The 21,584-nt window shown below is 49.4% G+C and overlaps 1 protein-coding gene across 2 annotated transcripts; it reads right to left on the bottom strand.

Annotated features, from left to right (window-relative positions):
• Positions 1-2: 2 nt before the first annotated feature.
• On the bottom strand, positions 3-15,067 carry LOC135823290 (NHS-like protein 3). Of its 2 annotated transcripts, XM_065336145.1 has the most exons (9): positions 14,522-15,067; positions 14,178-14,265; positions 10,879-10,998; positions 9,953-10,065; positions 9,329-9,420; positions 5,845-5,947; positions 5,379-5,423; positions 4,117-4,998; positions 3-1,435 (listed from the first exon to the last, which is right to left on the bottom strand). In XM_065336145.1, exons 1-9 carry the CDS (start codon positions 14,522-14,524, stop codon positions 1,010-1,012), a joined length of 1,872 nt encoding a protein of 623 aa, XP_065192217.1. In that variant the 5' UTR covers positions 14,525-15,067; the 3' UTR covers positions 3-1,009. The 2 variants fall into 2 exon arrangements, with proteins under 2 accessions (XP_065192217.1, XP_065192218.1); XM_065336146.1 differs by lacking the exons at positions 14,178-14,265; positions 14,522-15,067 and adding an exon at positions 13,153-13,560.
• Between the last annotated feature and the right edge of the window lie 6,517 nt (positions 15,068-21,584).

Genomic DNA, 21,584 nt, shown 5'->3' with positions numbered 1-21,584 from the left:
AGTTGAGAAGAAGGTCACATCTTGTCCATTGTCACATGATCATAATAATTATTAGCAATGTCTTCGCCAGTTATCATAGCAATATCAACAGCAACCGTAGAAACTATAATTATCATGAAAAAAGAGAAAGAAGCTCACAACAGTCATGAAATGTTACATAATCCTGCGATAGTGGTGGGTTATGGGAAAGTACGGTAGTATTTGGGTCTAGTCAATGGGGGTAGATTTCTGTGTAGGACTGTGGACGAGAACGGTCTGTGGAACATTAGCAACTGTAGGATATACGACGTCATGTGTACAATACTGTTCCGGTGGAATTAGAATTTGGACTAGCAAGGGCTTGAGAGGCAATTGGAGTAGCAAGGGCTCGAGAGGCAATTGGACTGGCGAGGGCTGGAAAGGCAATTGGACTGGCGAGGGCTGGAAAGGCAATCGGACTGGCGGGGGCTGGAGAGGTACTGACACATTCACGCTCGTCGTCCCAATGAGAGAAACAGAAATCAACGGACAGGGAGCGTGCATCGGCTAAGATCACACGCACACGGGTGACAGTGACAAAGCGCTCCGGGCAGTATTGCCAGGACATGGATCGTCAACTGTGCGCATCTAAAAGTTTCGTTCGGCGAACCAGCCACACAGGGGCACCAGTGCTGGGATAATTAGCGGACATTCGGGGAATACTGTGCAATCACTGCTAATACAACTAAGCTGCACTTGTGCATGGCACCAGGCAGTCTTGGCCAGCCAAGGCCTATGTATAAAACACACACTGTGAACTGGTGGTGGCAGCATACCATCACTCACACCTTTGTTGGCACATCATTGCCAAGACTCCTGTCACATCATGCAAGAAGAGGCCAGGCATATAATCCAAAGCTCAATAGCCATGCCCGGAAGTAGCGGATGATATTGATCAAGGTCGGGTGGAGCTCTTTGCAACTGAATGTATAACTGAATGTTTCCGTTCTCCACCGGGAAATCTGTACACAAGGGTTGCGAGATGGGGCGTTCAGTCAAACACAATCCGAGAAGACATGAGCGAACTCAGGTTTCCCATGAACTGCGGCGAGTCGTCCCGTCCAGCACTGGCTGACACAGCAACGTCATCAGCAATGGACGTCGCCGTCGCATCATCGACACCTGCAGGCATGCTTGCAACGTGCTCCGGTGACACCATCAAGTCCTCGTCCTCCGCAGACGACGGAGACGGCCGTAAGAGGCTGCCCACGAACAGCGCACCGCCAAAGCCCTCCGGTGCCTGCTCCTGGTCCTGATGCTGGTATCTGCCCATAGAGGGTAGGTTCTTGGTGGGGCTGACTAGGCTGGTCGACGCAGAGCGGGGTGGCGGGCTAACAGAGCTTCGGGACAATGAGCGGGTCTGCTCGAAGCGCTTCAGCACCTCGTACGAGGACGTTCTCCGAGGTGGTGCCGGTGGCTGTGCAGAAAGCACCAAAAAGAGCAAAGTAAATTATCGTGTCCGCTTCTGATGAATCCAGTGGCAGATGCTGCGGCTACGGTGAGGCCCAGGCGCGTGCACCGTATGAGTTTTTTGGTGTCTGGAAACCACCTTTTTTCGGGCAATCTTACCAAAAGAAAAGCGTGTAGTACTGGATTGGTTATCGATCCTGCAAACGTATCGATCGACGGGCAGTTTACAGTACAGTGACTATGTCCTTATTTCGAAGTGAGAGAGAGAGAGTTGCTTTGCATGCAGTTCGAAATACATTATTCTCTTTTTCTTCAGTGGAGAGTAGCCACGGAGGGATCGATTTCTAGCTCTGGTTCGCTCCTGGATTGGCGATGACGTTCAAGAAATCCGTTTTGTCTCGAAATTTGAGTCAAGCACGCGCGATGCAAGTCAGTTCAAGGATATGATTGACAATATCTCCTTCCAAACCGTTGACTCAAATCAAGATCGCCACAGCCTTTCGTTCTCGCTCATGTGCGCAGCAGAGACGTTCGTCAAAAACGTTGTCGACTGGAAGACATAAAAATGTGCGTCCATGATCCACTTGCGCTGCTTCAGAACGAAGCGCTGCTCCGGCCGCGACTCAAGGACGCGGGGCTTCGCTTTTCTTCCGCGAGCTTCCATCGAAGCAAGGTCCATAACTCTCTATTGAAATCATGTGGAACATTGCCAATACATGCTGAAAACTTCGTCATAAGAACAGAAAGAAAGATACGTCGAATGTAAGCAGTGTTTTGATGAAACAAACAAGCCTGGAGTGGACTAGTGAAGTACCATAGTCTGATAGACATAGTGTTATAGACTGTAGTGTAGCCCGGGCAGCTAGGCCTATCAAACCTTTACGTGTTCAATAATTATGACAAACATGTATATGAGTACATTGATTTTTGCACCCTCTTTGCAAATGCTTTTTGAAGTGCTGGTATGTAAAAGGTAACCCGTTTTATCCTGCTATCGATTATACATGTACCAACATTTCCATGTAACCGGCATCGTCCCCTCCCTCCATTCCTCTTTATTCTTATTTCTGTCCTTTCTACCCCTGTACCTGGTTCCCTCTCAGACGCGTTTGTGCCGGCATGATCTGATGATAGCAGTCGGACGAACCCCGCATCTCATCAGCACCAGTGTTCATTGGTGCCCTGCACCCCTGATCTTGAGTCCCCCCCCCCTCCCTCCTCCCTAGCCGGCTGCCCTCGCCGTTATCTCCGACGGGATGTTTGGGGGATGCGCATGTGCACAAAATTCATACATAATTATACAATGGGGCCCCAGAAAAATTTTTCCAACTCTAGAAACCCCCTTTCAAGACTCGGTGCACGCCACTGAGGCCTGGGGGGGAAAGTAACGTTATTACAACCGCTGGCATGGGTGCCGAAAACCCCACTGGCCGCATCAATGTGTACCCCTTCTGTTTTCTGCACCAAGACAGCATCAATGTACCTCTTCTGTTTTCTGCACCAAGACTGCATCAATGCACCCTACTGTAGGCTGCATGCACACCACAGGGTGACTATGCACTGCCAGAACACACGCATCATCTGCTGCCATGGGCCTGCAGAGACAGTCACATGCATCTAGACCCCGTGAAGAATGGTCCTAATGCGCCCACAATAGAGGATATGTCAAATAACGTGCAACTAGACTTGAGAGGGCATCGCACACAAGTTGCATACAAATTATACTACAATGTGTACACGGTAGGCCCTGAGCTGTGCAGGAACACTAGTCACAGGCACCCGTACAACTTTGAACTTTGTATGCAACTACTCTGCAATGCCCTCCCAAGTCTAGTTGCGCGTTATTTGGCATATCATCTATTACAATTATTGAATTACAATGTACCCGGTACTAGATGCAGGCTTTCCGGGTGTCACTTGAGCACAAAAAGTAAAGTTCGCACGTTCGAGCTACCACCGGATTACATTAATTTTTTGGGTTAAGAAACACAGCCAGCTTAGGAAGTTTCGCTTGTGCCAGGCCACCGCCATACCTGATTACTGTAATTTCACAAATTTTCGGTGTACTTTTATTTTCGGTACTTTCGGTGCGTCTGTTTCATACCTAAAATTTCAATACACCGAACAAACACTAACACACATAATCCAATAGGGAACTGCTTCTCTGTACCGAAAATTTCTGTTCACCGAACCTAGCCTGTTGCCCTCATACCGAAAATATTGAGCACCGAAAATTTCTGAAATTAGAGTATACCAGGTGGTCATGGCAAAACAGAGGAGGAGTCACTGTACACTTATGGAACACAATGTCATGTACAGTTCAAGCAGATGAAATCGCCCTGCGAGCTGCGAAAACCTAATTTTGGCCAAATTTAAGCTCAAACCCTCTCTACATTTACGAGTATTAAAATGTGATAACTTCGGGTTAGGGACCATTGCAACTCCATACGCCTGGCCATGTCAAACCGTCCCAATATTGTAACATCATGATGTTCCAACTCCCATCCTTCACCAAGCTCAAGTGTGAACAGGAAGAGTTGCATGGGTTCTGCAACGAGAGATATGCAATAGCTTGGTTGGCCATGCACGAGCACCAAGAGATCAGGGTGTCAGTTTGGGGAAAAAACTTCAAAAAAGGTATTGTAGTGCTGGTCATACCATCACAACAACAACAGACCTCGTACTTACCAGGAGACTTCCAGAGGACGGGGAAGTCATGACGGGAAGTTCACGTCTGACCACCTGCTCCTCTCTTACGATAGAGTCTTTTCGCTCAGGACTGGCAGGCTTGGCAGCGGATTGCACCGTCGTGGCCTTCATGTCTCGTCTGTCTTGAGTCGACGACTGCAAGGGCGATTGCTCTCGGCTACCGCCGGCACGATCTGCCGTGCTCTCCGCCGTGCTTGGCATGGGCTTGCCAAGAAGGGAGCTGACGAATGGCGAGAGAGGCTTGACATCGCCGAGCGGCGACGGCGTGTCCCTGAAGATGTCCGACTCCAGCGACATCTGGCGGTTGCCGGGACAGCCGAAGGCGCCCGCGTTGTCATGACAGCCGCGTCCGCCGTCGTAGTCATCGCTGCCGTCGCCCGGCGTTGAGCGAGAATTCACCGGTACTGGCGGCGGACTGCCGGACACACGACGCTTTGTTGCAGCGGCACGACTATCCGTCATCGCTGACACTCCTTCATTGTCCAATCGGTTCATCAACAATCCTACGAGCGGTTCGGTTAGATTCATATCGCCCGGTTGTGGTGTGGAGGTATCCGACTCGGCTTCAGGCACCGGAGAAGGAGGTGCTGGCATGTCCGGGGGCATCTCGTTCTCACTGCCGGCAGCTTGCGAGTCGGTGTCGACTGGCTCCTCCTGCTCGGGTATCGTGCTCGTTATCAGAGTGGCAATGTACTCTTGCGGCGCGTCTTGCTCAGCATCTCTGCTTTGCGGTTCCAGGTCGTCAGGGCTGTCGGTTGATGCCACCGTGTACGGCTTGGCTGGTGCCTGTGCAGCTTCGTCGTCCGGCGAAACGAACTGGTAGGACAGGTCTGGAAATCGGAGCACTCGGTTCAGCAGGGGCTGCACGGCACATTGGCAAAAAGCAGCAGTAATCACACATGCACACACACGGGCACACACACACACGGGCACATGCCAGGTTAGACACACCGTCTGGAGTTCTCTCATGTTCCCTGGAGTAGGATGGGGTCAGTAGCATGGACACTAGCTTCTAGTGACATGCTGCTAACAAAGGTTTGTTCATTAGGAAAAGTAGACACAAGCGCACATGCAAGCAAACACATGGACATACGGGACACGTGCTCACAGACACACACACACACACACACACACACACACACACACACACACACACACACACACACACACACACACACACATAACTATATGCGCAGGGATTTTCTTGGAAAGTGAGTTCCCAAACAGCACCACGTACATACCTCCAAATCGGGCTCAACGTGTCCAGACGAAACCATGGAGACATGCTGCACACGAAATCACAAATATCCACAGCTGGTCCATGCACATTGTTTTCTACCACAGCAAGCAATGTATCACACTCAGAGGTGTCACACACGGTGCAACCAGCATGACCATGCCCGTACCACTTTTCGTCCACAAGGGTCCGCCCAGCTGACCAGAGCACCTGTAGAGCGTTAAAACATGCCCTGTTGGCCGAAAAATCCTATTTTTTATGGGGGGGGGGGGGGGGGACACCCCGGACCCTGTCCCCCCGGATCACATGAGTTGCATGGAGTGGCAGTGATTTGCCATTCCACACACACACACACCCAATACTGCATGCATGCAAGACTGGCTGATAATCTGTAGCATAGCAGCGTCGTGTATCACTGCTGATCACCACGGCATAAAGACAAATCACGCCAGTCGTACACACACACACACCTTGCTCATGCAGCGGATGATACGACTCCGAATCCAAGCCAGTCTCTGCTGGCTTCTCATCAGCGCCTGCGCAGTGCTGAGAAACTTGTCGATGTTGTTTTGCCTGACAGCAGAAAAGTGAGGGAGCACAGAAAAGGTATAAATTTGAAAATATTTGCAAGTACAAGTAGGCGAAGTTCACCTCCAGGTCTGTACAGAACACACATGCTCTCATCTTCTTGCTTTCAGGCAACTCCTCACAGGCGAAGCGCATCGTGGACATGATAACGAACAGGGCACCATCACTGCTGTTCATTTCACCAAAACAATATGTTTCATTTAAAATCCACTGTCGGAAAACTTCTGCTTCTGAGCTGGAAAAAGCTAGTCCATTCTGATCAATTATGGCCTTACACCCACTATGCCTGCCAAACAAAGACAAATAGACAAATGAGCTGATAGGTGCTGAAGACGCCTATTATCCACCCAGCGAGGGGATGAAACGACATGATATATTTCCATCACCTTCCCCATGCAATTTCAAATTTGGACTTCACGGAGAATTTTCAAAGTGTTAGGACATTTGAGGCCACATGCCACGTACTGCTCTTTTCTCTCCGAAACTCAACACTTGCAAGCCAGATATGAAAGAAAGAAAAAATCATCAGTCACACCACCGGGACTCGAACCAGGGACCTTGCTATTCGCGAGCAATGCTCTAACCAACTGAGCTACAGTATGACTCTTATCCACAGTGATGGTAAATCTATCCTTCTTCGATCAATCAATATCTGGCTTGCATCATACTGGCAACTCACACCAATCAAGAGGGCCCTCGGCCATTCGCTTGATATCATGGGGAGCACATCAAACTATGTCCACTGCGAGCAAACAACAAATTGCAATTTCAAATTTGGACTTCACGGAGAATTTTCAAAGTGTTAGGACATTTGAGGCCACATGCCACGTACTGCTCCTTTCTCTCCGAAACTCAACACTTGCAAGCCAGATATGAAAGAAAGAAAAAATCATCAGTCACACCACCGGGACTCGAACCAGGCAGTGGCGGATCCAGGACTTGGCCGAAGAGGGGGCCCAAGGTATCCGCCCCCCCCCCCCAAAAAACAAAACAAAAAATACAACAACAACAAAGTCCTGAAGTTGTGAAGAGCTGTTGTATTTTAGGGTCCGGCGGATTCTGCCGGCAGAAAAATTGGCAGAATTCTGTACTTTTTCTGGTAAGTTTCATGGATGTTTGGTATGTGGATAAAAAATGGAGCAGAATTCGAGGAATTGCCCGCCATAGGGTTTGTATGGTTCTGCCAATTTCACTGCTTTTCGAGCAGAATATGCCACCTTTTCGAGCAGAATCCGCCGGTCCCTAGTTTTTTTCCATTCTCACGACATTTTCAAACTGCACTGGAACATTTCCACTCGACAGCGGCCGCGACGGACCTTTCGACGGCTCTCCAACGCGAGCTCTCTTATCTACCGGTCCACTGAAGAACGACCTGATGTCAGACCCTTTCCTCTTCATCTCATATCTGAAGGTAACCCGTTGGCTACAAGCGAAATAGAGAGCTAGAGAGCGTTTACTTGTAGTTTCTGACAAGTGAAAAAGAAAAAAAGGAAGGACGAATTCGACAGCACCGTGCACCATACAGGACTTCAGCCCAACGCGATCGCTGCACTATGTACCAGGCCCTGCATTTTTGGCACGTTTTTCACATGTTTGAAGTGCGGCCGTGTCCTCAGGTCGCAGTGCGTACAGTAGTTGTACACCGGTACACAGCACGTTGACTAGTACAGACTCAGTGCGTGACACCATGTACCGGAGTGACCGGACACGTATAAAAGTACCCAGCACGCGTGACCCACTTGACACGCCAAGTCATTTCGAGCGCTCATTCTACAGTCTACTGTAATCCTAGACCAAGGTCGAAATTTTCAAAGGGGGGGCCCAGGCCCCCTGGGCCCCCCCCTGGATCCGCCACTGCCAGGGACCTTGCTATTCGCGAGCAATGCTCTAACCAACTGAGCTACAGTATGACTCTTATCCACAGTGATGGTAAATCTATCCTTCTTCGATCAATCAATATCTGGCTTGCATCATACTGGCAACTCACACCAATCAAGAGGGCCCTCGGCCATTCGCTTGATATCATGGGGAGCACATCAAACTATGTCCACTGCGAGCAAACAACAAATTGCAATTTCAAATTTGGACTTCACGGAGAATTTTCAAAGTGTTAGGACATTTGAGGCCACATGCCACGTACTGCTCTTTTCTCTCCGAAACTCAACACTTGCAAGCCAGATATGAAAGAAAGAAAAAATCATCAGTCACACCACCGGGACTCGAACCAGGGACCTTGCTATTCGCGAGCAATGCTCTAACCAACTGAGCTACAGTATGACTCTTATCCACAGTGATGGTAAATCTATCCTTCTTCGATCAATCAATATCTGGCTTGCATCATACTGGCAACTCACACCAATCAAGAGGGCCCTCGGCCATTCGCTTGATATCATGGGGAGCACATCAAACTATGTCCACTGCGAGCAAACAACAAATTGCAATTTCAAATTTGGACTTCACGGAGAATTTTCAAAGTGTTAGGACATTTGAGGCCACATACCACGTACTGCTATTTTCTCTCCGAAACTCAACACTTGCAAGCCAGATATGAAAGAAAGAAAAAATCATCAGTCACACCACCGGGACTCGAACCAGGGACCTTGCTATTCGCGAGCAATGCTCTAACCAACTGAGCTACAGTATGACTCTTATCCACAGTGATGGTAAATCTATCCTTCTTCGATCAATCAATATCTGGCTTGCATCATACTGGCAACTCACACCAATCAAGAGGGCCCTCGGCCATTCGCTTAATATCATGGGGAGCACATCAAACTATGTCCACTGCGAGCAAACAACAAATTGCAATTTCAAATTTGGACTTCACGGAGAATTTTCAAAGTGTTAGGACATTTGAGGCCACATGCCACGTACTGCTCTTTTCTCTCCGAAACTCAACACTTGCGAGCCAGATATGAGTTGCCAGTATGATGCAAGCCAGATATTGATTGATCGAAGAAGGATAGATTTACCATCACTGTGGATAAGAGTCATACTGTAGCTCAGTTGGTTAGAGCATTGCTCGCGAATAGCAAGGTCCCTGGTTCGAGTCCCGGTGGTGTGACTGATGATTTTTTCTTTCTTTCATATCTGGCTTGCAAGTGTTGAGTTTCGGAGAGAAAAGAGCAGTACGTGGCATGTGGCCTCAAATGTCCTAACACCTTCCCCATGCACCTGCAATATTGCACCTCCACTTCCACTCATTACGAAGTGTGGCCGGGTCGTCCTTCATGGTGCGAGCATCAACAATGCGTCACCTTCATACCATCATGGCGGCTTTGTCAGCAGCAAGGCTCCAAAGCAGCAACACTGCCGCCGCTGCTGCTGCTGGCGCTGGTACAGTGCATGCGTGTGCCGAACTCTCACCTGTAGAGCTGTGTGAGATGTGTAAGACTGCCCTCAGTCTGTTCTTCCAGCGAGATCTGCTGCTCTATCAAGCTGATCGCGAGCTGGATATCCTGCAGCATGGCGCATGCATCGACACACACACACACACACACACGTGCGCACACACACACACACACACACCGACACACACACACACATACACACACACACACACACACACCGACACACACACACACATACACACACACACACACACACACACACACACACACCGACACACACAAGAACGCAGAAAAGAACACTTCAGCACTGTTCTCCTAGTATAGTTCTACCAAGTGGAAGACTACAATATGTCGCCAGTGCAGAGTACAACATACCGCATTCTACCATTTCATCGTGTGATTGTTATCACTGTCACCTTCAGTTCATCGTGTGATTGTTATCACTGTCACCTTCAGACATACCGATATACTTGTGACACGTTAGGGGTTGTCGCACAAGGTTTTTGTCGTCCCTGAAACGAACATCCTTCATTTCGTACTCGGACCCCTCCCCTCCCTATTAAACGAACGCAGCTTGCTCACCTGGACGACCAAAATCGCATGCATGTACATGGCATATAATCAGTGTCAGTCGACATACCTGCTGATCAAGTGACTTCATGACAGTGTCAAACGACTCATCACTGCACCGCAGGAGCAGAACTGCACCGCTGTTCGTACTCGTCTTCAATGGCGAACTGTCAGCGGAGTCATCTGTGTACAAGCACCAGCACACACACACACACACACACACACACACACACACACACACACACACACACACACACACACCACACACACACACACACACACACACACACACACACACACACAACCACACACAACCACATGACGCCAATCCGGTCAAGGCCTTGAGGTGTTCGGAAGGACAAACTATGAACTAACTTCCACAATCAAGAACATTGGTAATGGGAACATTCTCTCACTCTTCACACTCCACATGGAAGTAGAATACCACTGACAAAAAGAGTAACTCGGAGGATACGTAAACTTGTGTGTGTGTGTGTGGGGGGGGGGGGGGGATTCACTGGCCAGAAAAAGCCACTTCAATCAGCTGTGTGATGTAGATCAGGCTAACGTCAGAGGCAGTCAATTCATCAGGCCTGCAAGCTGTTGAATAATGTATTCCCAGCACACATTGCTATGGCTTACATAGCTTGTTCACTATCATCGCTTCAGTGATGGGCACGTGGAAGTGTGGAAATAATGGAAGCAAGTGTGTGCACACGTGTGTATGTGTGTGTGTGTGTGTGTGTGTGTGTATGTGTGTGTGAGAGAGAGAGATATAGATAGATAGATAGATAGAGAGAGAGAGAGAGAGAGAGAGAGAGAGAGAGAGAACGAGAGCAAGAGCGAGAGAGAGAGAGAGAGAGAGAGAGAGAGAGAGAGAGAGAGAGAGAGAGAGAGAGAGAGAGAGAGAGAGAGAGAGAGAGAGAGAGAGAAGAGAGAGAGTGAGTGAGAGAGAGAGGCAGAGAGGCAGAGACACATAATGACATTCCAGCTGACCTTCCTGGTTGCTCTGCTCGTCATCCATTAGCTCCTTGAGCGTGGCAATTTCGCTAAGGATTACTGGCACAATGTGGTAGGAGTCTAGGTGATCCGTGCCATCGTATGGATTTCGATTCTCTACAACACACCAGCACACAAACCAAACATATAGAAGCAAACAAGATTAGAAATGATAAGAAGGCAGGGAAGTGAACTGACGGTAGCAAGAAGGAACCACGGGCGTCGGCTTCGAATCACGCTCGATCCTTCTTTTGCAGCATTGGCGCCTAACAATGGCTCGAACCCACGATCCATCGTTCCCCCCGCGAGAGAAGGTACGGGGTAAGGAGACATTCTAGAAAGTTGTTATACTACGCAACGGCACCAGGTGCTGGATTTTTTTTTTTCAATTTTTCCACACATAACATGGGATTCAAACTCGCACTATTGCCGTGAATGCATCCCCTCAATACACTCTTTGCATACATATACATTCTACCAAGTTGCTCCACGATACGATCGCATCGTTGAAAGCCCTATTTTAAATGCTAGTTCGTGGCCAACTTTCTATTACGGTACGAGACATGTTCGGGATAGTGCGCCAGGCATGGCATGTCACGTGCTGACGGCCCTACGATGATCCCATACAGACTAATGCCACGGCTCAACCATTGGCTTTTTAAATTCGAAATACACTGCACGACTAACAACTAGTTTCACTTACGGTGAAACACCAGAAACGTTACTGTATACCACCCTGGATAGAACATACCGGTACCGTAGGATATAAAGTACCATTTTTATGGAATATTCATAAGTCTGAGAGAAGGAAAGGAGGGAAAGTCGGAAGGAAAAATACAGTCAGCACCGGGTATTTTTGAGGAGCTTGCATACTGCTATCAGTCAGTTGCCCTTGGACTTGTCGTCGCCTGTAAAGTATGGAGTACATTGATGTTTTACCCCCCCCCCCCCCCCCCCCCCGCTCTTTGAGGTGTTATACTTGTAAGGAATGTTCACTGTAGCTATGTAGTCTTGGTGCACAGACAGTTGTTACCATCGTACTGTAGAACCTACAACGCTGCCACCTAGCAATCACAGGGCTGGCACAGTACCATGACTGCATGAGCATGAACCGTAGCAGTGCATGGGAAGAGGAGGTAGCATTTCTGTGGCCACATCTGACTCAGGGACAGTGACTGGACAGTGACTAGACTGGACACAGTGACCAGACAAGTCTAGTGCAGCAGTCTGTGCTGCGTGCAAGGCTGATTGAATGATTGCCATTGTCACCACTGACCAGTAACACCCATCAGTGTTCTTACAAAGTACAATGTACGGTAAAAGTCCGCAAATAAGTACCTGCTCGGAATAAATACCCCCTTCATTCTTTTGACCCCGTCTGTTGAAGACGGTACGGTGCGCACATGCAGCATATAGCGTGACTGTACATCTACATGAAAAATGACTTCTCCACTACACACAAGTCACACAAGTCAGGTCCGAAAGTTAGTGTGTGCCCGAAAGTCAGTACCCGCCCGAAAGTTAGTACGGGTGTGGCCACGAAATTCGAAAGTAAATACGTACTTATTTACGTACTTATTTACGGACTTTTACGGTGACATGTTACAGCTGTAGTTACACCTTGAGTGAGCTGTACAGGGAAGTATTGTTCAATGAATGATGACAATCACAAAACACTCAATGAGTGAACCGTAAAACTGAGTTTGTACATGCCGCTAGTAGATGGCAAGACCACGAAGAAAGGCCTTCTTAAGTTAGTTTCCGGCATTCACTCGCATCCAACACAAATTATTGTGAAAAAATGGTATCCAGGAGAAATCGTCAGGGGTTGTCCCAGATTTCCGCATGGAGATAATATCAGGCGTCTCGCTTCAAGTGATGACGATTTCGCGATCATGCAAAAAATTGTCATGCACGCAGGTTGTGGTGAAGCCAGGTCGAACGAAAGACCCACGCTCTTTCATTCATTCATTCTTTCACCAATTTTAATACGAGGCGAATGTTCGCTTATGTGGTTGCTATCGGGCTACCCAGCGCGCCGCTAGCGCGCTTTCACAATGCTTCACTTTGCATTCACAGATATTGTGATTCAATCAAAGACTGACTTCAACGAACTAACTTTACTTCAAAGTTCGTTACGCGTGTACATTTTTGTACTACTAGTATTTCATCAGAGAGCTCGTCGAGTACACATTCCATGTAGGAAAACAGAGCAGGACGTGTTTTGATGTGTGCATTGTTTACCACAACAGACACAGTCTTTTCACAGACCTGCTGATCGGAAATCCATGCTCCTCCGATCTTCCGTGAGCCAGTCGGCAGTCTAGTCTAGTCGAACTCCGCTCGGGCTGACTTCCGCTGGTCACACAGACACGTACACGGCGCTAGCGGCCGCCAACACTGCCAAAAATATAACGCTACGGAACGCGATCGAGCAGGCTGCCAAACTGGTCCGATGCCGATTATCCAGTTTAGAGCAACGACGTCAGGTTAGGTGAATACAATTCAACCACCAGTCACAGTGCTAAAAGATACGATTATGAGACTCGTGAAGACGATCAGAACGATACAAGCCCCTTCCGAATGCGCAGCTTCCGCAACACTGCTCCCTGTCGGCGAAAGTGATTGCCTCTCCGCTTTTACGTTTGGCCCTGGGTCCGCGTATACTTCTCTATTAGTAGTGACCACTGGTGACCACCATCGAGCCTCTCGGGGTTCTGACACGCGCGACAGAGCTAAAGCTAATGACGCTAGGTCTGCACTGAGTGAAGTGTCACTCGGTGTCCAGGTCCAGGTACAGTGAGTAGCTGAATCGCTCAAGTACTAGTCTACAGTAGTACTTTCCTCTTCATTTAGTACATCATGTACAGCATGCAGTGGTATGGGAGCAACAAATAAAATTCCAGACTTCGAGTGCTCGAGTGGCTCATCACTTCAAGGTGGCATGGAGGCTGGCCTAAACGCGAACGCTGGATTCCAATCGAAGGCAAAGTAGTTATCGCACGCGACGATTATGTACCACCGTATCATAAACCTCCAGGCAATACACTTCGCTAGCAATAATGATAAACAAGTGACAGAACAAATTACTTTTGAAGGCTGGCATTACACTTTCTGCTTGCCAAAGTAGCTTTGCTTAGCTAACAACAGGAACATTGCTCATTGCATTTCACCGAACAATAATGAACAGGAGCGTGACATTAGTTGGGCGTGAAGTAAGTTAGTTGCAGACTGAATGAAGGCAATCTACCGCGCAGTCAAACGTCCAGCCTCTGCATGCCGGCGATGCCACTCACCCCGTTCCTCAACGGCAAGATCATCATCGTCGCCTGGGCTCTGCATGGGCTCCTGCTTGCCTTCTACTTCTAGGTTCTGCCTAGTTTCCTATGCAAGAACAAAACATTACAGCATGGCATGCACGGGGGACAAAGTAACAGTTGATTAATAGTTACACAACTGCTGCACCCGGGCACGAGAGGAATTAGAGCGGAAGTAGTGACGATGGCAAACGACGTTCAGACTGGTATGCATTATTGGAGTTGAAACACACACACACACACTGGGACAAATTTCTATCGGCGTACACCGGCGGGAAACACAAGTAAGTTAGTTAGTTGCTCAACAACACTGCGCTGCTTACCATTTTGTGCTCGAAACCGTCAGACAAGGCGACGTCGGCAGCGTTCCAAATACAACAAGCTGGGTACAGCCTACAGTACTACAGTACACGCGACCCAGTAACTCCAAATGTACTGCTACTAGTACTACTACTACTACTAGCAACACTAGTCCAACTCCAAGGACAAATGCTCGCGTCCACCCTGGCTCTAGGCTCTACTCTAGTAGTACTAGTAGAGCCAGAGCCCTATAAAACGATCTAGACTGAGCAGCGTTGCTGCAAACACACGCCAATATGGACCATGTGGACTGGGACACAAGACGCCACTGCACTGTGCACTTGGTTGTGATTTCACTGAGTTCTGCCTTCTTGTTGACAATAGGCTTGTACTTTGTAGGTACTACAGGTACTAAGGTAGGGTAGAGTAAAAAAAGACTGCTTGGATGGAGCCACAGTATTATCAGGCTATGTAATACCTCTGTTTGGACACGACGTAGAATATTGTGGTGACTTGAAGATTTGTGTCGTAGTATTCGCACCTGCACTGCACCTGACGTCTTTTCTTTACTTGGTCGTGGTCTACCATGCATGGTCTACCCCATGCACGCCAACACTACAAAGTACTAGCACTGAACAGGTCAGTCCACACATACCATGCATACTGCGTCGGTCTATGCAGCGCAAATGATTCTGTCAGTGCGGAAGACGTATTACACTCACAGCGAATTTGCCTTCGATTGACCCACATGACATGTAACCATGGTCGACAGACGACAGCCCTAGCCCGCTGTTACTGTTATCGTTGGTCGCTGGCGCACACACATCGCATTCCTGCACAGGTCCGCCGAGCATGCAGTCACGTCAGAATGCACACCACGCGGATCTACACGGCCATTCTCGATCAAGCAGCACGCCACCGGCAATGAACGTTCGAACACAGTCGAGTTGCGCGGATGGATCAGAAGTCATGGCCACTGCCACTGGTACCGCTATAGCGCTACAATGGCTATTACTGTATTGCCTTTCATCGTGTTTCTAGCACGCAGCTCAGTAACACTCATGGCAGATCCACATAATCATTGCCATTGGATCGATGATCGCTTGTGATTGTGAGAACAATGAATGTGTAGAATCAGCAGTACAGTCATGCAGACATCTACTGCTCTGCTGAAAAAGAAGCTTTTATCGTGGTGCAAAGCATGGCGCATGGCGAGACTCGGACTCCTGCCTGAGTCCTGGACCGGATACGGCTCAATCATTGAATCAATGTATGGCAGCATGTACAATGATTATGTAGATCTACAACGCATAACGAGGGGTTACGTGTAACACTGACAGTGAGCCCGTGAAACTGAAAGCGACGTCCAGCTTCGTTTTCATGGTGTTCGTGACTGCATGCCGCCGGCGGTCCATGCAGGCAGAGGCAGATAATGCAAGTATGTATGACCGGGCATCATGTCTACATGATCGTTTTGTTGCTGTCAGCGCTTGCTTCCAACCATGCACAGAACTAGAAAGAAAGGGCGATAAGCACAAGGAACAAAACCAGAATGATTTCTGCTGGGAACGAAGGGCAAACAAGGAGCTAGCTGGCATAGATCTACAATGTCATGTTTTACTTCAATAACACTGCACCATCAGGAATGGGAAAACGGGAGCACATAAAAAGGACAATAGAGAACAGTGGGAAGGTGGGTGGTGCTACACTGACTGGGTAGCCTTGTTGGTGAGTCTGGAGGCACTCCACCTGACCATTGGTCTCAGCATCAGCATGCCACAAGAGCACCAGAAAAAAGGGAACACATAGAAAAAGAAAACATACAACTATTTGTACTAAATAATTTAATTGCAGGCTAGCACTACTACAGCACCTCTCTACTCTCTACTCTCGTTGGTTTCTTCAAACTGCAGTGTTCGTTCACTATGACTGTACAGTGCTGGCAACTGAAATCCGACCCCCTGAGCGGTGCGCTCACATCGCAAAAAGACCCAACAAAACCATGATACCACGGGATGGTAAAACTACGAAAAAGAGACCGCCAGAATGTGAACCCACAGCTCAGGCAGGGGGTCGGATTTCAGTTGCCGGCACTGTACAGACTGTCATGTCAGTGTATGTTCACTGGCAGTGCAGTCTGAGTCGACAGGCGCTAGGCTAGTACATGACTGTACTACAATCATGTAGCTGGCTGGCTAGATGTATTTGTGCAGGCGTTGTGGCCGGATCGATTCCTGAAAAAAAAGAAAAGAAAAAAGTAGCTAGCTAGCTGTAGTTACGGCAGGCACACACCACCACTGACCCAGTGACTCGACTGTGACAGGTATTTCACGCACGTGGTTGCAGTCAAATAACCCAGCGGAGTACAGACAGTGACTACGTAGTGTGTAGTACTACTATTAGTACAGTGGTCCCTCTATAATCCGGCACCATTTGTGCCACGGAAATCTGCTGGATTAGGGAGGGTGCTGGATTAACAAATCTGATGTACTGCTGCAATGTGCATGAAGAGGACATTTGGCTACTGAAAATTGTGCTGGTTTATCGAGGGTGCTGGATTATAAAGTGCCGGATTAGAGAGGGACGACTGTAATACATGTAATAATTGTATGATGTACTCATGTACATGTAGTAACTAAACAGTCACTTCGTGTGAAGTCCGCAACGCCTGTCAAAATGAAACGCCAAGAGCCATTCTTTACTTCTGTTCTGTCACATTCCACAAGCCACTGCTCGAGACGCAGATCAAGACAAGTAGGCTCTCAGCTCGCGTGCATGTCGCACAGACAGTCAGTGCACGCACAGTTCCGTGAGACTGAGAGATGAAAGATGGGACGGCCCGGGAGACTACAATTGTGTAGAGTGTACCATCAATGTCACTGACGACATGGCTGGACAGTTCCTGTCAATACGTTTCTCTCTGTGACAGTCTACTCGTGGGACTGTCCGAAGTGGACAAAACTCAAAAGGTCAACCAGCTGCTTCCCTCCACAGGCTAGGCTGGGCAGATCATCATCTAGAGATCAGCAAGCTCAGCCCTACATTATGATGATTACAAAGGCTACAAGTACAACGTTACCAGTCCTGGAGATGTCCTAGATAGGACATCACGGAACCCAGCATGCCCCAGCATACATACTATGCTGTTCCCATAGTAATCGTGACACGTGACTCAAAACTTTGTGTCGCGGCCGAGGAAGATGAACATGTCTCACTCAAAACAAACGCAACGAAGGCCTTTCGTCTCAAAAGTAATTATTAGTTGTCGTTCTCCTGGCGGCTTGCCTCAAGCGAGTCGAGATTCGTATCTTGCCTCTTGCCTTCACGAATTTTATTTTCCTCGATGTGGAGTACGCCTGGACAAAGGAACTGGCAAGCGAATCGTTTTGGTCGCATTGAAAATTGCAAGTGCACAAGAGGGTTGGCGAAGCACTTTCAGCAGAGCAGTAGCTGCTGCTGCGATAAAGTTTTTACTTTCGCCACTGGTTTCAGGCAGCAGAAGGATCTGGCTGAAAGCGATGGCGATACGTCCATGACCACCACGTCCTGGGTTGATATCCAAGAAAGACCGTCCAAGGTCCAGTTTTAGCCAAGAGCTGTCGTATCCAAGAAATCAAAAACGCCAACAGCAAGCTTTGGCCAAATAATATCTTCCAGGCAGTGATTTACGGGCCTAGCGCCTGCTGCCTCGTCTTCCTCCTTTGCATGGCCAGGTTTGGGGCGAAATGAACGCACGGGGCGTGAAGAAACATTCCAAAGGCAAAACATTCAAAATTAGAACCAATCGTTTCCGAAGAAGCGCCGCGTGGCTACGAGAAACCCCACATGAAATCCCCAAACGAAAACGGCCATTCGGTCGGGTATTCGATGGCGAATCGAATATACACTACCTCAATCCCCGCCGATGTCTGATATTCTCCGCCTGTTCCCTCAAACTTGACCAATTCGGAAAGAAATCCATCGCCATTACGATCGTGCATCCTCCACATACATTCAGAAATGCTCACGCAGCACTTCTTTTCATCGCGTGTGCGCGACCGACGCTTCCATGACAACTCTGGGACAGGTAACCAATCAGACTCATTCAGAGTGCGATGTCCTAGATAGGACATCTCCCCGACGTGGTTACTTAGACCAGCGTTTTGGCCAAGTCAAGTGGTTGTGGGCTTGCCTGCGAATCACAAGGTCCCGAGTTCGAGACCCGCGCTGGGATCCATGGGAGCAGGGAGCGTGTACTGTGCTAGCAAATGCGGTGATGCACGCGTGAACCACTGTACATGCAGTGAACTGCGCCGACGCCCACGGTCAACTGGGTACTCACTACTCGGAGTGAGGGTAACATGGATGCAGTAACGAGGTTAGCCCCCTTGTCGGGCATTGGTTGTGAGCAGGGAGTCGTAAAAGCCCGGGAGAGGACACGGGATGCGCGCACGCGGACGATGTTTGCCTCGGCCAGAAAGTGAAGCACGCTAGGCCGGCGCGGCCGGATCTGCTCGATCCACGGCGCTGTGCTCGTCTTCAGGGCAGGGAGTCCTAAAATACCAATATTTTACGACTCATTGTTGACACCATAATCCGAAACTGGTGGTTGGTTGGTTGGTTGGTTTTTATTTCACTTCGCACATTCAAACGGGATGACGACCCAATAAAATGACGGCGAAGGCTTAGCCTAGAAGTGGCTATGGAAGAACATAGTAAAAGCTATGGAAGCACATAGTAAGAGAATAGGATACTAATAACTGCGGGTAAACGGGGGGAGAGAGAGAATACGATGTATCTGTGATACTACGTGCGGGTTACTGAACTGCACGGGGAGGGAGAGCAGAGCAATCAGCAGCAACTCGAACTACTCCCTACAGGCGTATGGTACACATGCATGCTTAAACTCAGGTAGCCGGGTAATTGTGCGGACCTCACCAGGGAGAGCGTTCCACAGCAGAGCACCAGCAACAGAAAATCTCCGCTGACCGCGGCGGGTACGGTTTGCCTGGCTTAGTAGGCCATTTGACTGCTGATGGCGGGTAGGGGTGCCTTGTGCCGGGGTCAGAAGCTGGGCGAGCACAGGGCTGGTGCGGGCGTTGATGCACCGCCAGATGGTGATCAATATTTTCTGCCTGTAGAGCTCGCTGACACGGTACAGGGAGTGAGCAGTGAGCAGCGGCTGCATGGCTGTCCGGGGCGGGTTGCCATCGATACAGCGGATGGCTCTGTTTTGCGTGGTTTGCAGTCGTTTCAGTTGACCCTCTCGCATTGCGGCTGAAAAACAGCAGGAGCCATAAAGCAGGTCGGGCATTATGACCGCCTTCACATACACCTGACGAGAGCGTCTTGATAGGCTTCGGCGTGCCCGCCACAAGGCGCCAATTTTCTTGGCAACCTTGGTGACCACATAGTTTACATGGGTGTCCCAATCTAGGCGATTGTCAAGGTGAACGCCGAGGTAGCGCGCAGAAGACGCTGAGGGGAGGAGACAGTCGCCGCTTTTGACTGTTACTTCCTGTACATGCTGCTGGGGAGAGATAGTCAGAACCTGGCTCTTGGTGGCGTTCAAGATAAGGCCTCGGGACTTCAGCCAACCGGCCAGAGCAGTTGCCGCTGTGGTGAGGGTTCTGGACGCTTCCGCCGCTGAGGCCTGGGAGTCGTACAGGGCTATGTCGTCTGCAAATTGTACACTTGGCACAGGCGAGGAAACCAAAGGGACATCGCGTGTGTATATACTGAAGAGGACAGGGCCGAGAACAGAGCCTTGGGGCACTCCGCAGGTGCAAGCCAGAGCAGGGCTGGTTGAAGGCGAGATGAGGATCTGCTGCTTGCGGCCGGACAAGTAGTCGACGAACCAACTAAGGGCTTTTCCAGAAATTCCAACCGCAAGGAGGTCTTGAATTAACTTGTCGTGGTGCACTTTATCAAAAGCCTTCGACATGTCTAATAGGCACAGCCCTGTGGTCTTGCCACTGTCTCTCGCCTTCTGCAGATTATCAGTCAGCACACAGAGGGCGTCTTCCGTGGAACATTTCTTGCGGAAGGCAAATTGTGTTTCGGGTAATGCCTGGGTCAAGTCCAAATGACGAACTAACTGGTGTTGCACTACCCTCTCCAGCAACTTGGACACTATTGGGAGAAGGGATACAGGCCTATAGTTGGTGGGGACTGATGGGTCACCGGCCTTGTACAGTGGCACGACAGACGCCAATTTAAATGCGGATGGAATGGTTCCAGTCCTCAGCGAGGTGCAGAACAGCACAGCAAGAGAATATGAAAGCAAGTCAGCACACTGCTGTAGCAGAGAGCCCGGTATGCCGTCACTACCTGTGGCTTTCCGCGCATCCAACTTCTCAAGGAGACGTCGGACGTCAGCAGGAGTCACAGGATCAAGTTCGGTCAAGGAGACGGGTCCAGCGGGACCGTGCGGGGTACAGAGTTGTTCAGGACGGTTGGGATCGGTGACAATGGAGTGGAACGTGTCGGCCACCTCGCTGATGCTACAACTAGGATCTTGGCGGCGACGTGAACGCCCAGTGACTGCATTTAGAATGGCCCAAGACTTCCTAGGGTTGGCCACATTTTCTTCGCACTGACGGGAGAAGTACTCGTTTCGCTTGCGCCGATACGCGTTCCGAGCAGTGCTACGTGCTTGTTTAAACTCTGCATACAGTGTGCCGTTTGTCCTATCCTTCCGCCAACGGCTGTGCAGCCGCCGTTTACGCTGTTCGAGCTGGTGCAGCTCTCTGTCAGACCAGGGAGGTATCGCCCTCCGGGAAGGCTTAGAGTTGTGCAGCGGGGCATGCTTGTCCAAAACGTACAGGAACTTAGTGTGCCACTCTTTCCACATGTGATTTACATCATTGTGATCCGAAAAATCATGTAGAGAAGCCTCAAGGATATCTTGCCGAAAAGAGTTAATGTCAACGCCACGTATATTCCTGGTCAGCCGCGACGTCGTGGATGACGCGGGTGGAACGTCAACGGCAAGCTGAATAAAGGCTTCCACAGCGCTGTGGTCACTAATATCAGTGGGCACAACCGTTGCTAGGGACACTAGCGCCGGGTTGGTCAATATGAGATCGATCATCGTGCCTTCAGGGC

Source organism: Sycon ciliatum, chromosome 8 (genome assembly GCF_964019385.1).
Source record: "Sycon ciliatum chromosome 8, ocSycCili1.1, whole genome shotgun sequence".
NCBI lineage: Eukaryota > Metazoa > Porifera > Calcarea > Leucosolenida > Sycettidae > Sycon > Sycon ciliatum.
This window is presented reverse-complemented; position numbering and strand designations above follow the sequence as displayed.

Coding starts and splice junctions, on each gene's coding strand:
- LOC135823290 (XM_065336145.1), bottom strand. Junction 10,999..14,177: donor TCTTGCCGTTGAGGAACGGG/GTGAGTGGCATC, acceptor GGTGTGTTGTAG/AGAATCGAAATCCATACGAT. Junction 1,436..4,116: donor CGTCCTCTGGAAGTCTCCTG/GTAAGTACGAGG, acceptor CTTTCTGCACAG/CCACCGGCACCACCTCGGAG.